The sequence below is a fragment of the Brienomyrus brachyistius genome, chromosome 4 (genome assembly GCF_023856365.1).
Source record: "Brienomyrus brachyistius isolate T26 chromosome 4, BBRACH_0.4, whole genome shotgun sequence".
NCBI classification, from domain to species: domain Eukaryota; kingdom Metazoa; phylum Chordata; class Actinopteri; order Osteoglossiformes; family Mormyridae; genus Brienomyrus; species Brienomyrus brachyistius.
The window spans coordinates 2,649,705-2,672,392 of NC_064536.1; the positions used below are offsets into that span (position 1 = coordinate 2,649,705).

The 22,688-nt window shown below is 46.5% G+C and overlaps 1 protein-coding gene across 1 annotated transcript in view; it reads right to left on the minus strand.

Annotated features, from left to right (window-relative positions):
- Positions 1–22,688, minus strand: part of kcnq3 (potassium voltage-gated channel, KQT-like subfamily, member 3) — a 65,149-nt gene that overhangs the window by 2,624 nt on the left and 39,837 nt on the right. Inside the window, exons 2-14 of the mRNA XM_049011559.1 lie at positions 12,212–12,302; positions 11,872–11,998; positions 11,012–11,184; positions 10,481–10,654; positions 9,413–9,523; positions 7,791–7,886; positions 7,410–7,504; positions 6,618–6,644; positions 2,575–2,786; positions 1,775–1,880; positions 1,268–1,399; positions 200–295; positions 13–97 (exon numbers count right to left, since the gene is read on the minus strand). Coding sequence (XP_048867516.1) covers positions 13–97; positions 200–295; positions 1,268–1,399; positions 1,775–1,880; positions 2,575–2,786; positions 6,618–6,644; positions 7,410–7,504; positions 7,791–7,886; positions 9,413–9,523; positions 10,481–10,654; positions 11,012–11,184; positions 11,872–11,998; positions 12,212–12,302 — 1,525 coding nt within the window. The remainder of the gene's footprint in view (positions 1–12; positions 98–199; positions 296–1,267; positions 1,400–1,774; positions 1,881–2,574; positions 2,787–6,617; positions 6,645–7,409; positions 7,505–7,790; positions 7,887–9,412; positions 9,524–10,480; positions 10,655–11,011; positions 11,185–11,871; positions 11,999–12,211; positions 12,303–22,688) is intronic.

Consider the following 22,688-nt stretch of genomic DNA (forward strand, 5'->3'; position numbering starts at 1 on the left):
AGCCACGGGTACCTGTCTCTCGACTCGGAGAAAACGTCCCATCATGCTTTGGTCTTCAGCCTCAGGCGCAGAGGCTTTGGATAGGTAGGGCTCGTGTCTGAGGGGCAGCAAGAGTGCGAGTCATAGTCAAGCCCAAAAGGCAGACATAATGAAACAGCCGCGGTTTAAAGATAAACGGAAAGGTGACTGGGAGACGGACCTGGGAGACTGCTGAGCGGGATACGTGAACGGCGTCTTCTGGGTCTTCTTATGCTTAGGGGTCAGTGGGGGACCGGGGGCGAGAATCATGTCTAACCTGTGTGACATCACGGAACACGTAAGGCAGCTTTACACTGAGTAACCGCTACTGAGTCAAAAACTCTCAAAACATTCAAATGCAACCAGGAATATCAGATAAAAAGTGACATTTCACTCATCATGCTGCATAAGAAAATGATGTTGAAATGAACTTCATGTTGCGGTAAAACTCCACTATAACTGTGTCAAACTGTGGCACCATAGCAATTTCAAAACCTCTCCTTAAGTCACGCCAGTATTTGCAGTGACCATCCAACATGCCATGTGGTTCCTGCATTCGACTGCTAGCATGGCGTGTTTGGCTAATCAATACCTCATCATATCATTTAACTAATTAAGTGGGGTGGTGGCGAAATTTTGCAAATAACATGGAATGGCTGGGGTGCCCCTGACGGGAGGTTTGGGAACCGAAGAGGTGTTATTCTAGCCATCCAAGGAGATACCAGTAACTATCGGGAGAACAGAGGAAATTCTTGTTACTTTTCGTTGTATTACTGTTCATTTGCATATATTTTACTGTTACAAAGATAAATAACATTTGTTTAATCCTATAATAATATTCCCCCAGCACCAGCTCCCCTGAACCCTTCATATTAGTAAATTAGCATTAGCTCTGGCCTTCATATTAGCAGATTAGCATTAGATCTACCCTTCATATTAGCAGATTACCATTAGCTCTGGCTTTTACTGTATATTAGCAGATTAGCATTAGCTCTGGCCTTCATGCTAGCAGATTAGCATTAGATCTACCCTTCATATTAGCAGATTACCATTAGCTCTGGCTTTTACTGTATATTAGCAGATTAGCATTAGCTCTGGACTTCATGCTAGCAGATTAGCATTAGCTCTACCCTTCATATTAGCAGATTACCATTAGCTCTGGCTTTTACTGTATATTAGCAGATTAGCATTAGCTCTGGCCTTCATATTAGCAGATTAGCATTAGCTCTTGCAGCTGCTCTGGCCTCACCTTCCTTGCAGGTACTTGATCCTGCAGAGCATGTCCAGATGTCCAGCCGAGTACTGCTCGATCACATCCTTCACGTCATACGGCCGCAGCGTCTCCTTAAAGCGCTTCTTGCTCAGCAGGAACTTCATGATCCTGCAGGGACAGATAGGAAACGTGACCGGGCTGAGAACAGGATCAGGAAAGAGGCTGGCAGTGGGTACGAGGCAGGGAGCCGCCAGCCTGAAGCTTGAAGCTGAGTGGCAGGACAGAATCAGGAGAAACCAGACCGGCTTTGCTAACTAATGATGGAGGACATGTTCTGTGGTATCGACTGTCAGCTACAAACAAACTTAATTACATTGTACAGATGAATAAGGAATATCTATCTAAAATGGCTTCTGACCAAAAGTCCTCAAAGTTACAATGAAGATGAGGTGTAATATGATGCGGTTGCTATGGAAACATGGTGGCATTCCAGTTGGTGTTCTCCTCGTGTTCCCCATCCCAGCTGCACTAGCCCCATCTCACCTGACAGCTCTGATGACCAGTTTGAGCGTGGGGATCATGGCCTCCAGGAGAACATCGGCTGGAAAGCCCCGGTCCTCGCAGGCGCCCTCCGGTGGAGCTCCGGCGTCTGACAGGAGAGAAACACAAACTCAGGCCGCCTGCGTTGCGCCTCTCTAACGGAAAGCAGGAGAGCATACAGCGCTCTCAAGCTCCGGGACCCCGCTGCTCTTCACTACTTCTCATTAAAGCCAAAGCTTTGTTATTTATTAACCGTTCATTTTAAGAGGGGGGGGGGCATTTACCAGTGCCTAGCAACAGAAAATCACTTTTATAGATCTTCTGGCTTCATGGGATGGGGGGGGGGGGTTGTAACCAACTAATCAAAAACAGCTAATACACCCCCCGCAATAATCATGTTTCCCCCTAAAGACCTCAACCCCCCCAATGCTGAAACCAAATTTACACCCATTCTGGCTCATTTGAAAACTTTCCAAACCTATGGCCAGGAGAGACCTAAAATGACTTGATACATTACATTTATTTATATGTATATATTTATAATAATCATCTTTATTTACACAGTACTATTTAAAGAAGGAATGCAGCTCAAAGTGCTTCACATACGAAAATAAAATATAAAAAAAATAAATAAATTTAGCAGACAAGGAGGATCAGATGAGGTTATGGGCCCTGCTCAAGGGCCCAATGGTGAGATCAGTCTCCCGGCCACAGGATTCAAACCAATCAAGCAACTTTCTGCTCACCTATCCTAACCCACAGAGCCACACATCACCCCCTTAGCGCTTGGCCAAGCCCCCTACCTTCCGAGCTCTGTCTCAGGGCGTAGGCCTTCATGCGGAAGGCGGTACGGAACCTCTCCCGGTTGCTGAACCCGGCGGGCTTGGGCTCCTTGGGGGGGCCCTCCTCGATGCCGTCAGCGTTGAGGGGCACCAGCGTCTTCCCCCTGACGACAGCAGCGGCGGCCGCCCGCGGGTTGGACTGTCGAACCCGCTCCAGTAAACTCAGCTTTTGGCTGGGGGAGGAAGACAGAGCCCAGTGTGGGACTGGATCCGAAATATTTATCTACAACCACTGACCGACCACTCAGGAGCAAATGTCATCCCATGACCAATCCTGAGCAGCATTTTATCAGAGTGCAATATATTACACACACACACACACACAGTCGTGTAATCATATCTTTTTGGGGACCGCTCATTCATTTCTGTGGGGAAAATGCTAATGCTAACTATGAGAACCTTAATGCCGACCCATAACGATAACCATAAGTAACCAAACAAAATACAAGAGTTTTTGCATTTTATTTTTTTCATTGCAGTCACAGATTTTTTTTTTATAAAATACAGTTTTCCCATATGGAGACCAGGAAACCATAAGGTAAAAAAAATGGGTATTCATCACGTTGTGGGGACATTTGGTCTCCACAAGGTAAGGTAAACCTGGGCCACACAGACACACACACACACACACACACATATTACCTCAGACATGGTACTTAGAAACGTAGCTTACATATATATTTTTTTCTCAATCAAAACATTTTGTCACGGACACATTTGATGATCCTTGATCAGGACATTTTGCGTAAAAAATTTGAAAAAGGACCCTGAACTGTGAATTATACAGTGCAAGACTCGCAGTGAGTCACACTTTGTGAATATACTGCACGATACTGCTACACTGACAGCACAATCTGACACCAATCCATGACCTAAATGAGGATTACAGAAAACTAATCAACACAACCTTTAGCGCAGTTAATGAGTTTTTATCTTCATAACTAAGTCATTCCTTATTCCCTTACTCAGGCCTGCCCAGCCTCTGAAAAGGTCACTGGCATATAACACACAAATACTCTTCTCTCATCCTGACACGGGCCAGTCTGCCAGGCCCCTCAATTACGCTCCCCTATCATGTTTTACGTTTAACGAGGACACAGGGAACTGTTCTTCTCGTCTGGACACGGACCTTCCCGTCGGCTCCATGAAGCTGAATCCCGATCCAAGCAGTTATCACACGCACCGAGAACGCGGTCGGGTCCAGATAACCGATCCGTGTCTGATGACAGCGGGAGAAAACCTTGTCATCCTGTGCGGTAACAGTGGGTTTTGTTTACTGTGCGCTGCTGATGTCCCGATACAGGTGATGTCATGGATAATAGGAAATGGATGCCAACAACTAACCCTAATGGCTTACAATCTGATTTGACACTGAGGATTCATGTTGGCTGTGACATACTTGTAGCGTTCGCTAAATTCACACACTCTACTGCAGTCTCTCTAAAGGTTCGGTTTGCAGTGCCCTGAAAGAATGAAGGTCCCAATAATATAATCATAAACAATTTTAAATCAGTCAGATGCTGCACACCCCAAAAGCAGTCATTTTACTTATTTATGTATTTTTTTAAACGGGAACGCAGTTACGGCGGATTCCCGGCTTTGCCCCCCACTGCCATCTGCTTTACTGCCAACTTAAAGTGCCCCGTTACCGTAACTCAACCCCCCGACCCCGGGGTCGGATTTGGAGTCCGGGAGAAAGCGGACCCTTTTGGATCTGGAGCTGCCGGCAGTGTTTGGCAGAGACGGCCGCTGTACAATAAAACCCTCGGCCTCTGGATGAAGGTGGGGGGGTGGGGGGGGGGGCGAGAAGAGACTGGAGCATTCTCCTACTTTTGCTCCCACAGTGAACACAATATACTCCTCTATCTCCTGCCCAGCATAAAGGCAAGAGATTAAGGTGCTGAGAGTGCAGAGAATGGGGGGCTTTTAGTGCACAGAGAGGGGGCAATGAAATTCCCACTGACTAGCTCTTGTGCTACATAAAGAGTGGAAAATTAGATCCCAGTGTTATATGGGCATAAGCGATGTAAAATAAGCTCCTTCCAAAGCAGCCCTTGAAAGGCAGCAGAGTTCACGTGGACCGATTCCCAAGTGGCCTACCTGCCGCTCCCGGATAGTGCTTCTTACGGCCTCACCAGCTGACTCTGACCAGATCGCTGACTCCAAACAGTATGAACGACAAGCTTTCTGTTTACAAGGCCTCCGAAGTGCATTCTGGTAAAAGCCAGAGGCTCGGATCTCTAAACCCAGCGGCTTCTTCTCCGAGCGAAGGCACGACCGCCACAGCACGCTGCCGCTACCTTTCTCCGGGGCCCCACTCAAAAAAAAATAAAATAAAAATCACACCAGGGTAGTGACTCATCCTGGCTAACAGGGGGCGCTGAAAACTCAAGGGCTCTATGGAACTGCTTGGTTCATGTGATTTCAGTGCCTTTCTCAAGCCCGAGTCGGGCACCCAGCACCCAACAACAAATCATGGATATTTGGGTCAGATGGAGGACATTAGGAAGGAGGCAGAAGTCATTCTTAATAAAAACGGTCAACAAGGAAGAGCTTCCCTGGTTTCCCACAGAGGGTCATAAAGACGAGAGACTCTCTCTGCAGAGCGCTGGCTCACAGACGAGGAAGACGGCAGAGTTCGGTGACTGGACGCAAGCTGCTTCTCTAATTAAACCAACCTTGCGTTAACACGAACGAGATGCAAAATGAAGGGAATAAATCGATGACGCAAAGTGCGGCGCTCTTGGCAGAAATACGAGGCACTTACATGGGTAAAATTAATCGGGAAGCTGCCGTAAATCATTTAACCCCATTAAGACAAATCAATCATGACCCTATTCTCCCCTCTCACACTCTCCAGTGGGACATCCTGTAAATATTGGCAAGTACTGAATCACGGGCAGCACTGGACAGCAACTTAAAAGATAAACTTTTACAAGTATGAAGTAAGTATTTCACAAAAGGGCACGGCCACCATTCATCACCAAGCAGGACACGATCCGGGGAGAACATCTTCCTGCCAGACAGCCGTTGCATTCATGAGCATGAATGGATTCATCATTAGCCAACAGGAAGAGCGAGTCTCTGTCTCATATTTAATACACTTTTAATGGTCATTAGCTGCCATTCACCGTGAGACCATTTCAGGCATTAAATAATAAGGGAGGGTATTAACAGATACGTATTTTAGGAATGCAATTCATTTTTGTCTCCAGTGAGAGTGCAATTCATTTCAGAGAAAACAGAATGCGACACAATGTCTTTAACGTAATGGGACTTCAATGACTTTACACTGCGCATGCTATGTACAAAAACAGCCACTGCTGGTGACACCTGTAGCTATTAATCTGAGCGCCCATCTACGCTTTCCGTCAGCTCAATGCTCAGCTCCAGGACTGGGGGAAGGAGACGCACCCCCAGCCCTGCACGTGTGGCATTTGCACGCTTCCCTCCACGTTGCGTGTTCCTCTTCTCCCGCAACCCAAAGTCATGCAGACCATATAAGCGGAACTGGCATGCTGACGTCTAAATCGCCTGTGGTTTGTGATTGTGTGCATGTGCCCTGCGATGGCCTGGCATTCCTCGAGGTTGTATCCCTGCCCTGTGCCGGGCTCCAGGGCCCTCTGCAACCTGGGATAAGCAGCTGGAAAATGCCTGACTGAAAGGGCAAAAAGAGTCCTTGTTATGGTTCATACTGCGCCAAGGTCAAGCGATAACCCAGGGCTTATTCAACCATTTTATCTCATTAAAGTAGTCCTGCAGCACCTTCATATTCACTCGTTTTATGCGGCACTTTTATTGAAAGCAACTTGTGCTACAGAGAGGAGTTATAATTTATGTGATCTCCTAGGGATTTGAACCCATGACCTTTGTGTTATTACCACAACACCGGTACTGTAAATTCATTTGTTGAGCTTTAGAAGCCACTGGTTAAAGCAGTGCTTGGTAAACCCACACCTGGGACCTGAAATGCACAGGAGCACACAGGGCGCAAACTGACTCACCTGGTCATTGCCTCTAAGTGATCCTTCCTGCAGGAGAAAGCAGGAAAAAGGGTTTGCTTCATTTTTGCTTGCTGGGGTTTGTAGATTTAGCTGTAAAACACTGTGTGAATGGTTTCCCAGCTTGCTGACATCAATCATTCCATTCGTGAAAAGTATCTGAACCAGGGTTGAGACTCTGGTCGCTCGTTACGCTTGATAAAATTTTCCCACAGTTATCTGTGAACCTCCGGTCATCTGAGGGAGCTTTTGGGCTACTTTGAGACAGCCCAGCCTCCCCCCCCCCAGCGCAGACATACTACAACAAATTTAATGTCATATTTAGCCATGCTATGTTTTGTTACCTTCAAAAATTAGCTCTCGCTTTTTGCGATGGGAGTCCAGGGTTTAAACGGAAGCCAAAGTGTCAACTTCTGCCTAAACCAACTCATGCAGGCTAGACGCCAAAAAAAAGATGCACAGACAATGTGTAAAGCAACAAAAAAAAATAATCACAATAAATACACCACACAACAACAGATGCACGAATAAAATATGATCATATGATCATGAGTTCATTTCTGATGATCGATTTATCCCCCAAATGTAGAGAGATGCATAAATGATAAAAGAATAACACAAGAAATGCAATGACATAAACACATGCAAGCAAATGATGGAAAATAAAGGTTTTACCGTGACTCATGAATATGAAATATTCGGATATCGAGACGAAAACGTGGGATTTGGCAGTGGGACAGTGGTGCCCCACCCAGTGTGGCCACCAGATGAGTGGGAGGGGCTAAATTTACATGCCTGAAGCACGGCAGGGATATGATGGTCTCGTAGAACCTCCAGGTGGCGATGAGGTCCTCCCGGGCTGGATCGGTGGCATAGTATCTCCAGGCGGACTGCAGAGAGGAGGCAGATATGCTGATCGGAGCATCTCCGCGAGGTCACCACCGCTATAAGGACAATATCTCACTAACCCTTACAGCTAACCAACCAGTATGGGCTACACTGAAACTCCACTGATATTCTAAGCTCCTTTTCAGGGACACGTCACTGAATGATCCTTACAGTCTTTCCCCTAAGACACTGTGTATGCACCAGGTGGTTTTAAGGTGCAGTTTTATGAATGCATAGATCTGGAGGACAGGGAGCAAATCCAGATGGGGAGGCGAGGACGGCTCTCACCTGGAGGAGTCCAGCGGCTGGGTGCCTTCTCTTCTCGAAGTGCTTCTGTCTGTGCTGCTCCTGGACCTTCAGAGCCAAACCTGATCCCAGGATGCCCTGCAGAATACACCCTACTCATCAGCCAGAAGTTCATTAAAACCAGTCCCTCCATACTGACTGCATAATTCGCCATGATCATCGATGAAAGCTGGGAACTACAATTAGGAGTATGTACATTGTCATGTAGGAGTACGCGCACTGTCATGTAGGTGTACGTGCACTGTCATGTAGGAGTAAGCGCACTGTCATGTAGGAGTCCGCGCACTGTCATGTAGGAGTAAGCACACTGTCATGTAGGAGTACGCGCACTGTCATGTAGGAGTACGCGCACTGTCATGTAGGAGTACGCGCACTGTCATGTAGGAGTACGCGCACTGTCATGTAGGAGTACGCACACTGTCATGTAGGAGTACGCACACTGTCATGTAGGAGTACGCGCACTGTCATGTAGGAGTACGCACACTGTCATGTAGGTGTACGTGCACTGTCATGTAGGTGTACGTGCACTGTCATGTAGGAGTATGCACACTGTTATGTAGGAGTACGTCCATCGTCATGCTGCAGTCAGCTGGGTCTCATACCCCAAGCCCTCCCTCTGCACACCCGCTCCTGTTTCCCCACCCCCTTGTTATCAGGGTTATTACTGTTAACAAATGCAATAACTAAAACTATAAGGTAACATTTTTACAAATAGGAATAACACCAAATAATTCATCCATCCATTTTCCAAACCACTTATCCTACTGGGTTGCGGGGGGTCCAGAGCCTATCTTGGATGCAAACACTAAATAATCCTAAAATAAAATTAAAAAGTACAACTATATATAAACTATAAACGCTGCTTTCGAAACTAACTGGAAAAAAATCTTATTACAACTGTCAAACAGTTCATTGCTTTGCTTTGCTAAAGTAATGATATAATCTTTAATTATTATTATTAATATGTGGAGGATGTTAATTTGTGAAGGACCCCATTTTGAGGACATTTGTACATAATGTGCAGTGTAGAGATATAGGATTCTCTAAACATCAGACACATAAAATATCTCAACAACTTATGGTTCTTTATTTATCTTATAAATTACTAAAACTAAAAAACTAATAAAAACATAAGAGAAATACATCTTCAAAAATGAAAAGTAATAATACCGAGCAAAACCACACAGACACCTAATTAAAACTAAGCTGAATTTCAAAGGAAAACTGAATACATTTTAAAGATGAAAATTAAAAAAAAAAACTAAATTATGAGAACACTGCTCAGTAAACTGGCTACCTATGATATATGTGCCATATCATTTCAACTTGCACTACAATAAACGTACATACATTTTGCACTGTGCCTTCTGTATAATCATCTTCTGTACATTTTTTTATTCTTATTCATATTCCTGTTTGTACAGTGTCTTGTTAAGCATTTCTCTTGTATATTACATTGTTAATCATATGTTTGGCACTGGACCACAAACATGTGTGTTCGTACAAACTGGCAATAAAGTGAGTTCTCATTCTGTTTCTGACCTAAGCAGCGCCACCTGTATGCAGGCATCGGAAGCACAGGACGGCCGGGCAGAGTCACTCACGGCAGGAAGTGCGAAGAAGGAGACCCCGATGAGAGCAAAGGTGCCGGCTAGGAGCCGGCCGGCCCACGTCTTGGGTGTTTTGTCCCCGTAGCCAATGGTGGTCAGCGTGATCTGTGTGCCATGGAGACACTGTGTCAGCAGCATTTCATTTGGAACCAGTCTCTATTGTAAATGCAACAGTGTAACAGTAACTATTGTAACTGTAACAGTGACTATTGTAAATGTAACAGTGTAACAGTGACTATTGTAAATGCAACAGTGTAACAGTAACTATTGTAATTATAACAGTGTAACAGTAACTAATGTAACTGTAACAGTGACTATTGTAAATGTAACAGTGTAACAATAACTACTGTAACTGTAACAGTGTAACAGTGACTATTGTAAATGTAACAGTGTAACAGTAACTATTGTAATTATAACAGTGTAACAGTAACTATTGTAACTGTAACAGTGTAACAGTGACTATTGTAAATGTAACAGTGTAACAGTAACTGCTGTAAATGTAACAGTGTAACAGTGACTATTGTAAATGTAACAGTGTAACAGTAACTATTGTAAATGTGACAGTGACTGATTCATTTGGAACCAGTCACCAGGCACTTGGAACTTGTGTATCATGGAGGCAGCAGCCTTTCATTTGGAAAATCTTCTTGCCGTTCTGACACAGTATGTTACTCTTCACATAACAGAGGTCTACACATGTTCTCTGGGATCTTTTCCAGTTTAAAACAATGGACGTGCCAAAACACAACTCATGTCCACCACTGTACATCTCATCTATTCTTGTTCTAGACACCACCACCCCACCCCCAACAAGGAACATAGACACAGGAGTTTTTATGAAGGGAGGGAGACACCCTAATTCAATTTAGAAGGACTACATGAAAAAGAACAAGAACTTCTTTCCTCGATTTGCCTCTCTGTCCATTTACCAGTTATGTGGGGGAGGGACACAAAGGCTGAGAAGTGGGGCTCGGAAGATCAAATCCTCCATAAGCATATGACTGGTTACTGGACCACAACATGAACACCACCCCACGGTTCCAAGTCTCCATGCATTCTTACCAAGCCCCACCAGAGGGCGTCGGCATAGGTATCAAAGTCCTGCTGGGGGGTTTGGGCGGTCGGAGCATCTCGGTCCACTGTGTCCGTGGTGATGTCATCCTTCTCCACCAAGTAGACCAGGAAGGAGGCCAAGATGAGGGAGAGGAAGCCGATATACCAGGCTGTGATGAGCTCCTGGAGCAGGGGAAGAGCTGTCAGTGCGTGGATCCGGGCCGGATCCCTTACGAGCCAGCGTCAGCTGTGACCGATCAAGTGCAGTTATCGTCAACGAGAGGCGCCGAGCATCTCAGTGGCAGGACGTCGGGAAAGTTGCATGTACTTTCAAAGACACCCTACTTGGATGAAAGCACAGCGAGCCTCACAGCGTAACTACTGAGTGCTAGGTAGGGGAAGAACCTCACAGCGGCAAGCAACCTTGGGCTGTTCCGCGTCAGAACCGCAACTCGACAGGAAACTGGAGTGGAGGGCAGCAGGGCCGGGTCCGGGAGCAGGTGGGGTTAGGTGGGGAAAGGCTGGGGCCGGGAACCATACCTTGCTGTGAGCATAGATGGCGGAACCCAGCAGCTTCCAGGTTCCACCCCTGCGGTCCATCCGCAGCATGCGCAAAATCTGCAGGAAACGTAGACTGCGCAGAGATGTGGCCAGCACATTGCCCTGGTTGCGCACCACCACCACCGGCACCGATGCAATCAGCACGAAGATGTCTGCCAGAGATGAGAAGAGCACACACACACACACACACACACACATGGACAGGGACACACACACGGACAGGGACACACACACGGTCAGGCAGCAGCAGGGTGACCAACATCACCTGCAGAGCCTGTGCTACGTTACTTTGGGCAGATTCTTTATTTTGCAGAATTTCCACACAGTGGCAAGAGTGCTGGCCTCAGGACCAAAGGTTCTTCGGCCTGCAGTCGGCCAGTGTTCTCCTCTGCAGTTCTAAACTGACTCACGTGTGTTTTAATAAAACGATTCGTTCCAGTTTATGGGCCTGAGGCACGAATTAAGCATCTTCATTCAATCACATCCTACTAATGATGGCACCGGCCAAGCGCGTAATTACGAATCCCAGCCTTTTCTAGCGTCTCCATGATTTTGCTTTCAGAGTTTCAAGACGGCTTTATCGTAAGGCATCCGTGAAAGGTGTCACATTTAACTTCAAGTTCAAAGTTTTATTTATCATGCACACACAATAATACGCTGTACTTCTGACATGAGATGCTTTCGACATCTGCTTCCTGAACTGCCCTCAAAAGGAAATACATAATCCGACGTAAAACAGAAATAGTATAAAAAGATCCGAATAAATAAGAACTCATTGAACTCAGCAAAATCAGCATATGCCTCCCCCCCCCCCCCCCCGTCCACTCAGTCATGGGTACCTAAAACGCAGAGGGGCTTGCGGGCGAACTTCAAACGGCCCCTCCATCCCTTGTATCGGCAACAGCATCCGGCCGCCCAGATCCGCAGAACAAACTCCCCGCCGAAGATGAAAATCGTGAAGGTCTCCTGAACGCAGGTGAAGATGCAAAGCACAGTCAGCATCTTGAATCCACATTTCAGGAGGCACACCCCCCCCCCCCCCCCCCGGAGAGTGTGGCCAGATGGGTACAAGCAGAGACTGCGCTGTCATTCATATCTGATCCAACGGAAAGGCGTAAATGGACCCAGGCATGCAAAAGGGCAGTCAGGGTCAGACACACAGACAAACGAGCTGCTTACCAGTATGACGAGCCAGTAGGCGGACAGTGCCTCGTGTTCCTTGAACGTGGTTAATATGGATAATATTAAACAGCCAAGAACGATTAAGAATCTGCAAAACAAACAGAATAACCGAGAATCAATCATCACAAACTAAATTTGCTAAGATAATATTTTCTCACTTATTAGTTGGGGAATTCATCTAATTAAATGGCCAAAGTTTACCTGCAGTAAGACGAAGTTACCATTAGTTACTCCAATGGTAACGGGGAAAAGGCTGCAAGCAGTAATATACCCACTAGAGGGAGCTAAACGTCTAACTTTTAAGTTCAGAGCACCTTTCTCAGCCGTAGCTCAGAGAGTATGCAGTTTGCATGTTCTTCACATGCTGCTCTGGTTTGCTTCTGGGACCCCAGTAGTTCATAGAAATGTTGATAGGCAAATCAGTATTTGTAAATTGCCTCTAGTGCCCATGAGCCTATGCTGAGGTAGGCTTCGGGCCACCTACGGGCCTATGCTGAGGTAGGCTTCGGGCCGCCAGTAGGCCTATGCTGAGGTAGGTTTCGGGCCATCTACGGGACTATGCTGAGGTAGGCTTCGGGTCGCCTACGGGCCTATGCTGAGGTAGGCTTCGGGCCACCAGTAGGCCTATCCTGAGGTAGGCTTCGGGCCGTCTGTAGGCCTATGCTGAGGTAGGCTTCGGGTCGCCTGTAGGCCTATGCTGAGGTAGGCTTCGGGCCGCCTACGGGCCTATGCTGAGGTAGGCTTCGGGCCGCCTACGGGCCTATGCTGAGATAGGCTTCGGGCCGCCTACGGGCCTATGCTGAGGTAGGCTTCGGGCCGCCTACGGGCCTATGCTGAGGTAGGCTTCGGGTCGCCTGTAGGCCTATGCTGAGGTAGGCTTCGGGCCGCCTACGGACCTATGCTGAGGTAGGCTTCGGGCTGCCTACGGGCCTATGCTGAGGTAGGCTTCGGGCTGCCTACGGGCCTATGCTGAGGTAGGCTTCGGGCCGCCAACGGGCCTATGCTGAGATAGGCTTCGGGTCGCCTGTAGGCCTATGCTGAGGTAGGCTTCGGGTCGCCTGTAGGCCTATGCTGAGGTAGGCTTTGGGTCGCCTGTAGGCCTATGCTGAGGTAGGCTTCGGGCCGCCTACGGGCCTATGCTGAGGTAGGCTTCGGGCCTCCTTTAGGCCTATGCTGAGGTAGGCTTCGGGCCGCCTACGGGCCTATGCTGAGGTATGCTTCGGGCCGCCTACGGGCCTATGCTGAGGTAGGCTTCGGGCCGCCTACGGGCCAATGCTGAGGTAGGCTTCGGGTCGCCTGTAGGCCTATGCTGAGGTAGGCTTCGGGCCGCCTACGGGACTATGCTGAGGTAGGCTTCGGGCCGCCTACGGGCCTATGCTGAGGTAGGCTTCGGGCCGTCTACGGGCTATGCTGAGGTAGGCTTCGGGCCGCCTGTAGGCCTATGCTGAGGTAGGCTTCGGGCCGCCTACGGGCCTATGCTGAGGTAGGCTTCGGGTCGCCTGTAGGCCTATGCTGAGGTAGGCTTCGGGTCGCCTGTAGGCCTATGCTGAGGTAGGCTTCGGGTCGCCTGTAGGCCTATGCTGAGGTAGGCTTCGGGCCATCCACATGCAAACTCCACACACATGTGACCCAGGTGGAGACTCGAACCCGGGTCCCAGAGGTGTGAGGCAACAGTGCTAACCACTGCACCACCATGCCACCCCCGATACAGATATTATCCCAAAAATACTAAATCACAGGAGATTACTTATCAAAATATCAATGGTCTCGGCCAAATAGAACAACATTTACTCTTCCCTTAAAGGGGAGGGGGAGATCTACTGGTCCAGTAGATACTTGTATAAGCAATGACAATCCTGTGACACAAGATGGAAGACTACATCTAAATTCCCCAAATCAGCATCGTACAGTACAAGACTCTCCAGTTCATGTGAAAGGTCACAATGTGCAGGGGACACCGACGAGGAAAGGAGGGACAGTGGGGTACAAAGGGTGTGAAAACGGTGTAACAAGATACTGGTGAGAATACGTGATTAAGAATACACGATTTCCCACAAGAGGGATCAACTTGAAAAAAGAACCTGTATTGAGCAATATATCAATCCATACATTATCTTTTTTGTGAAGAATGAATCAGCATTCACCTCTATTTCTATGCAGTTCCTTCTCAGCTACATACGCCAGAGAAATGTTACCGAACACCCCGCATTTTTGACACATCTGAAGTCTAGAGAAAGACTTGGTTTTACTCACGCTGCCCGATATTAAACCTCCGTCCTGGATAGTAACACGCCTGTGGGCTTCAGAGCTACAGCTGCCTATCAAGGCGGCTCCCTTCCCTTTGCTGAGCACCGATGGAGCCTGAGCGCTTCCTGTGGTCGACATGCGCCGCCGGGCATGGAGGAACAATGGGCGCACAAAGGGTATGAGGGTATGGCCAGATGGGATTCAAGACCGTATTCCATCACAGACAGGATGGCTAATGACAGGAATGGCCTCTCTATATGCATTACCCTTTTATGCTCCCCAAGCACAGGGTCACCCTTGACAGGCTCCTCTACCCCCTCTACCTGTCCTACCACCCCCCGAGAGTCAGCCATGGGAGTATGATAACTTCCCATCGCTCCCCCAACATGGCGTGCGGCGCGACAAAGCAGCCCAACCCGACTCAGGCCGTTAAGCACGGACCATCTGGAAAAGATTCCCGAAGTGTCACGAGGCACCCTAAGCCCCCCCCTCCGCAAAAGCAGGCAACTGGAAGAATGAGGAAGGCCAGCTGACATGAAGAGTGAGCCGGTCATCCGTTAAAGTGCCCTCCCGCCACGTATCCATGCGCGGCTCCGCACGAGCTCCACACGGGCGCCTTGCTCCCTGACGACGCCGTGCCGCGAGTCAAGCGATTGGCCGTCGCTCCGGCTGTCCCGCCAGCTGCTTGGCTGTTTCCCCCGGAAACGGCCGGTTTTATGGGGCACCGAAGATTAATGTGCCTTCGCATGGCCCATTCACCCCACAGATTAACGGGATGGCTTCATTTGCAGGAATAAAACATTATGCTCATTCGCAACGGCTAAAAATAGGTGGCACTTCAGCCTCTTATAGGGGAGGAAAGTGGCCATCAGATATAGCACTGATCCCCAGCTAAATTATCCATATCTCCCCCACCCTGATCCTCCAACACCGGCAGCCATCCTCTAACCTGGGCAACGGTTTGTCATGCTCAGATTATTTCACTGCGACCTCTTAATGGAAGGGATCACTGGGAAGTGTGGCTCGGTAGGTACTGCTGCGCCATGCATCCTGGTTTGGGACTTCAAGGAAAGCATGTCTTCCCTGTGTAACTCAGGTGTCTTCTGGGTAATCTAGGTTCCTCCCACAGTCCAAAATGCAGTACATCTTGGCATCTACTATAATTGCCCCTAATTTATGATGGTGTGTGAGTCTGTGCATGTATGTGCCCTGCGATGGACTGGCATCCCATCCAAGGTAGACTCCAGCCTTGAGCCCTAAGATACCAAAAATAGCCCCCCCCCCACACCCCCATGTCCATAACCAGGAAAAGCAGTTAGCAGAAAAATTGGTATCTGGACAGAGGTGTACAAACATCACAGAGTCTTCAGCTTACAATGCAAACGCAAACCTAGGAGATAAGCTCTCCCCCCCCCGACAGAGAACTGTTTGTATAGGCAATATGAGCTCTCATATTGATAGATGGATGAGTACGAATAGCATTGATGGAGACGGATGACACATAAAACGATGATTATCGTCGTCAGACGGCGTACTCGTGATGATAGGAAGAGGCCGGTGCCACGTGAGCTTGTTACCGCTGGATGTGATCATCGTCACGGGAAACTCTCTGTGACTCAACGGCGGCGGCTGTAAATCACGAAGGGGGAAGCGAGATGCTACACCCAGCAAGCCGGCGAGCTTAAGCCCACAAGTCATGCCTCCTGGTTCTCCTGCCAATTAAAACACGGCTAACCAGCGTGTCCGCTGACCTGAAACTTGACGGCTGACAGGGCAACCGGTTGGCGGGATCAAAACGGGGCGGCAGGAAACAGGAGCGCAGGAACTCGAAAACGCTGCAATGCACGGGCTGTAACGTGGTGTCACTCAGGAAGGTGGGGGGGGGATTGATCCGCAAGACGCCAGAGCCTCATTGGTGCTCTGCAGTTGGATCGAACCGATCGGCATCTAGCCACAATCCAGTACCAGACTGCCAAAGGTCACTTTTAAAAATGACTGGCTGCCAGAAGAGAATGACTGTGCATCCAGTTTATAACAGATGCCCGGACAAAGATTATTAAATCAGGAGCGGTTGTAATAATGAATTCATTATTTAAATATCAACATACAAAGAAAGCTGCAGCAGGTGGAAAGCAGAATTTATCTAGCTGGCAAACTTGGGCACCTTTGCTGCTGGTGTGCAGACAGGGAATTAACATATTCCAAAGTAAACCTGGGGATTATGCTTGTTTTCAAAAATTGTTTGAGACCAATTTTGTTTGTTCCCTTAGAGGAAAGAACAAACAACAGTTTTGGGTTCCTAAAAGTTCAAATGCACTTGACATGATCTCAGTCCTGCTGGTCCATGCAAATGTACATTTGAGTGATACAGTATGTGACCCATCACCACGAAATGAGTCTTAAGTCGCACTGGTAGAATTACACCCATAAGACTCATTTCGTGCTTATTTGAACCAAAAGCCAATGAAACCAAGTATCTGTGAAATCTTCCTTCCTAAACATAGTCTATGAACTATCCATCCATCCATCATAACCACTTTTCCTCAGTACACAAACCATAATAAGTAAAATGTCCAACGCATGTTATCTGGAACATCCATCTGTTGCGATCATTTAAAGTCAATCTGAAAATCGGAGCACACAAACATTATATTTTCAATTACTGTGTTGGCCCGAATACAAGACAATTTTTTTCCCCTCAGAATACTTCGGAAAAAGTGATATCGTCTTATATGCGGGGTCTAGACAAACAGGGGAATAGATGGCTCCAAATAATATATTTTTTAATGAGCATTTTTGACTTACTGTAAAACAGACTTGCCAAAAGATTTCTTGCGTGAGCGTGAATCAAAAAGCACAAAAGTCACGCCAGATGCGTGACAGATGGCAACCCTGCATATGTTTAGCGTGTATCCCTGTCGTGGAAATTGTTGGCTGCCTGTGCTGCTGTTAGTATTAAACTGATACTGACTGTCAATAAAGATTCAACATTCACTTTAAAAGAGCTGCCATGTCATTTATAAACACGGCTCCTTTCTCCGAAATGCTTTTTTTTACCCTCTTCATGTGGGTCTGCTGCATCAAAGTCATTCTGCCCCTCAAGGGTTGTGGAGTTTGTAATACTGATTATCTACCACCTTCCCCTGAAATAATGTGTTTGTTTTTTTTTTTTTAAATGTTTGCTGTTTAATACACTTATTGTTATCTGATTTACTGTGGTGGCTGGTTATCTTAGTATATGATCTTGTCAAATAAAATAATTTTTCTTCATATAGGTAAGATTTGGTATTCCAAAAACTTTTTTTGGGTATCGTCTTATATTCAGGGTAGTAAGGTAATTAATGTCCTGCAGTTTTTGCAAACATCCAACAAATAACTCAAATACACTCCATAATGGAAGCAGAACAGTGCATCTCCTAAGCATAATATAAAGTCGTAGTAATGATTCCACTGTGGACCATAGTAATGATTCCACTGTGAACCGTAGTAATGATTCAACTGTGGACCGTAGTAATGATTCCACTGTGAACCATAGTAATGATTCAACTGTGGACCGTAGTAATGATTTCACTGTGAACCATAGTAATGATTCCACTGTGGACCGTAGTAATGATTCCACTGTGGACCATAGTAATGATTCCACTGTGAACCATAGTAATGATTCCACTGTGAACCGTAGTAATGATTCAACTGTGGACCGTAGTAATGATTCCACTGTGGACTGTAGTAATGATTCCACTGCGGACCGTAGTAATGATTCAACTGTAGACCGTAGTAATGATTCAACTGTGGACCGTAGTAATGATTCAACTGTGGACCGTAGTAATGATTCAACTGTGGACCGTAGTAATGATTCCACTGTGAACCATAGTAATGATTCAACTGTGGACCGTAGTAATGATTTCACTGTGAACCATAGTAATGATTCCACTGTGAACCGTAGTAATGATTCCACTGTGGACCGTAGTAATGATTCCACTGTGGACCGCAGCTCAGAATTCGCTGAGTCCTGTGTAACTGCACACCGGCAGGGTTTGGAAACATCAGAAGAGTGACCACAAGCAAACTTGTTCTTTTTCTGCCATCCCTCACTTCCCTGCAGTAAAGGAATCATTTACCGCTAACAGATGTTCAGAAAAACACTAGCTATCTTCTTTTATACTGTGTGCAGACAAAATAATTACCCCTAAAACTCTGACTAAAGAAAAAACAAAACATGATTTCAAAGAGATATAAGGGAAAATGATATGCACAAGATATATGGTCAAATAACAAAAAAAAACTTATTTAAAATGGGAGAAGCCCCAATGAAATCTGACTTTTCAGAGCCAACTAAGCCTTCTGTGACAATTTCTCAGCATTTCTCACAAGCAGAGATCACTCACTCCAAATCCCCCTTTTTCCTTGGGCCTAACATATCACGAATGAGACAAGCACAAAGGAAAAATCAAACTTAAGGGATAATCCATCCCCTTTGATTTGTAGCACCTTAACAGAATTGCAAGCAAGCCAAGGACCACCACAGATCACAGGAGATGCTGCAGTGAGACAAAGTCTTCCAAGTGCTAGACAAACATGTTAAATAAAAAAGAATGACCCATCTCTTTTATTGATCAGAATAAATTAGGAGTGAAAAGCCCATGAACCCATTATCAAAAAGGCCACCCACCAATGTGACACATACATCTACTCAAATAACAACATTCCAGCTCTCAAGGGCGATAACACAGAAGATCAAGTAGGTGGGAGAAGATTTTCCCAAACCTCTTTCCTGAAAAATCTGAAGCTTGCTTTGTAGACCTTCATAATTACCGAGGTTATGGCACTGGAATACTAAAGTAACTGTATACACTGCAAAACAGGCATTACGCTTACATAACCTCTCCACAGTGCCCCCGCAAAGACTTTAAAGAGCGTTTTGCGTGCTCACAGCAGCTGACAGGCAGGCACCACGCGCGACTCAGGGCCACTGTCACTCTCGGTTATGTGTGTAAATGCTTTTTGTCACCTATCTGGACACTCTTTTCAAGCTTGCCTGTTGGACCTCTCACGTCCTCTCATTTCACCAGTGAAAATGCTACGTGGCAAGACCAGAGCTGCGCATAAACTTTTAACTCGAGCCGGCAGTAATGGGAGCAGGGAGATCTGATCACTGTCCCTGGCACCTTAAACAAGATCTGGAAAGGAAACAGGAGCTGGTGAACGACGTTACCGTCGATCACACGCAGGCAAGAACTCGACATAATGAAATGAGGCGCAGTGAGCTGCATGCTGTCTTCACGCCGCTGTGCACTGCAGCCAAATGCAGACTGCTCATATTTTACATCACTGCCAGCTGGTTTATGTTTTGCTCTGGCACGTGATCTTGTTAAATGATCAAATCAATACTGTTTTTTTCCACGGATTCCTTATTAACCACAGTGAAAAGATGAGTCAGAGAATCATCTCTGTGGATGTTGGCCTACAAATGTTTTGCTTCGTCTTTTCACTTCAAGCACACACCACATTCAACTTACTGGAAATTTCCGCTGTACTGTACGTGATTTACCCATCTGCACCTAACGGGACAGTTTGACAATAAGTTTAGCCTTCCAAAAGCTCTTTTAATAGAATCTGTGGATTTTGCAATGGACTGATTTTTTTTAGTACAGGCTAAATCTTGTACTGCTAGGTAGAACCCCCCCTAACAGGAATGAACAAATAAGATAACTCTATAAAAAAGGAGTAGGAAGTCTTTTAAGGGAGAAAACCCTTCAGCAACTTCACATGACCGATACCTGTGCAGCTGCAGGAATAACTGAAGTCGCGATAAGGAGGGGGGGGAGATCTAGTTTATACCCAGTGACATTTCCCCAACAAATAGAAAGTACTTTTGAGCGTAGGGGTACTGGGTTAAGGGTAGGGCAGGCTTGGTGTGATTTTTAGAGAGGCACTGGGTTAGCCGCAAGGCGGAGAAATTACTTATAGAGGTTTGTCATATAGAACAGAATGAAATCTGATTATCTCATGGTATGCTCAGCAGAAACATACAAACAGCTCTGCAGCCTTTATATATAGGTCAGTTTGCACTAGTTTCTTTTCTATTGTTGCTTAGTAACAGCCTCTTCAAGCAGTCATGTAGATTCTTGCTGAATAATGCACTGAAGAGGTTCCGGAAGCACATCGGGTGAGCATGGCAAAGGATCTTCTGGGGGGGGGGGGGGGGGGGGATACAGTGAATGTACAGTGCTGATGGAATTACGGGAAAATAAGAAGTAAATAAAAACAAAGATGGGCAGGGGGACGGAATCGGCCAGAGCACAGTATCCATGACAATGTGTCCATGATTAACTTTGAACATCCGTGCTGCTCCTATGATCTGTGAAGAATCATCAATGCACCTCTACTATAAATACAGGATTAATGGTCCATGTCGTGTGATTATTTTTAAAGCTGGGAGAGAAGGAGAGGGATATATGACCCACTGGAGCATTCCCTATCCCCAAGCCCCCCTGTGCTTTCATGCAAGTAAATAAAAAAACGCGTCAACAAATTTTGTTCTGATGAGGACCGAAGTTATCAGATGTTCACAGTCTATCACCATTACGTCACATATTTCTTCAAAAACTTAAAATGAACCCGAGACACGAACCCAATTACTCATGCCTCAGTGATCATGTGAACAAGGCTCAGAGACCCTGGTTACAGTCATTAATAACCCTGGCCTGCAAAGACCCAGACCACTAGAAGCTTCTCATCCACCTGTTCATTGCTGTTAATTAATACAGGTGTCAAGAACAAAGGAGTCCGGACTAGGAAATTAATGCCGGGGTAATGACCGAAACGCTCATTTTAACTGAACAGTTCAATAAATTACATGGAGTCATTCACATGGTGGTGATATAAGATAACCTCCAGGGAAAGGGTTCTTCAGGACCAGGGTTAGAAGTACCCTGTTGTGCAGAGTGTAGAAACCAGAAACCAATGTGTGACTGGCACCTCAGAGTGGCAGATGTTAGCACAGTGAGCCAGTGTTGCTGTTAACTGGTTTGTTATGGAGAAACCCAATGAGAAGTCTCAGGGCTCAGCTACATATCGGGAAGGAGAAGGTTTTATCCAAGCAATGCACATGGATTCAGTCACTTTGGCGGCCCAACCGACAGCCGACCTGGGCAGCCTACCACGTTACCCCGTCTTAGAAAACGTTCACATTAAATGGGAGACACACCTACGCAGCTAACAGAAACAAGAGTTTGCGCGGGAGTTACTGTAGAGAGTGTTGGATGACTAGAATCCGGAGGACTTAAATGTACCTTCTAGTTAGAGCCAACTTTGCTTATGAAACATCCAGTGTAGTAGCTTACTACCCAGGGACAGATTACGGACTGGGCCAACGGGGCCGCTGCCCAGGGGCCCTTGGGCTATATGTCTCCCTAGCTCTCTGAAGCTCAGGAAGAATGAAGGGAAGGCCAGGGGATTTGATCATCGTCGATGGCCAACTCCAGCTAGTGGAGACAGATCAGCCTAACCCTGACCCCAGTGACCAGCATGCAGAGGTAGTTGTCATTTACTAGTCCTGTCAGATATCTAAAGGCAACTCATTTAAGGTAATGCAATGGTATAATCTAATGTTCCAATCAGACAAACAGATCTGTCATTTGTGAAGGCACCCAGATGTACAACTCCATTTAGCAAATCGTTAAAATAAGATTTTAGTTAAGCAATTACAGGCCTTTCAAGGAAAGCAATGGGACAAATCCTTGACAGGGTGAACTTTGGAAATCGAATAAGGGGGAGCAAAGGGCACTCAAACATGTTTAATTCCTTGAATAACATTTTCTGCATTTACTTGCATTTTCTCCCACCCTCCGGCAAAGTATGGATGCAAAAAGGTCGGACATCTTCCACTCGAGAACAGTATGAGCGCAAAACCCACCTTTGGAAAGGCCGCTTGGAACACAGATGGGAAAACTATGGTCCATTTTTGGCATGATTTTTATGCCCACAGACACAGAGAAAAGTTTTGCCAAGTAACGTGATCCACCTGACAAACCCCAGCACCGTTTAAACTGTAGAAGCCAACAGGCAGGACGCGGATCTCACAACACCTCCACACTGCCGCTTTGGTATATCGTCAAGAAAATCTGCTGGCACTGCGCTCGAAAATATGACTTCCTGAGTGGAAGGGAAGACGGCTGAAGAAAATAGAAAAATAATCACATTCGTACAATATGGTTCTGGAAAGATT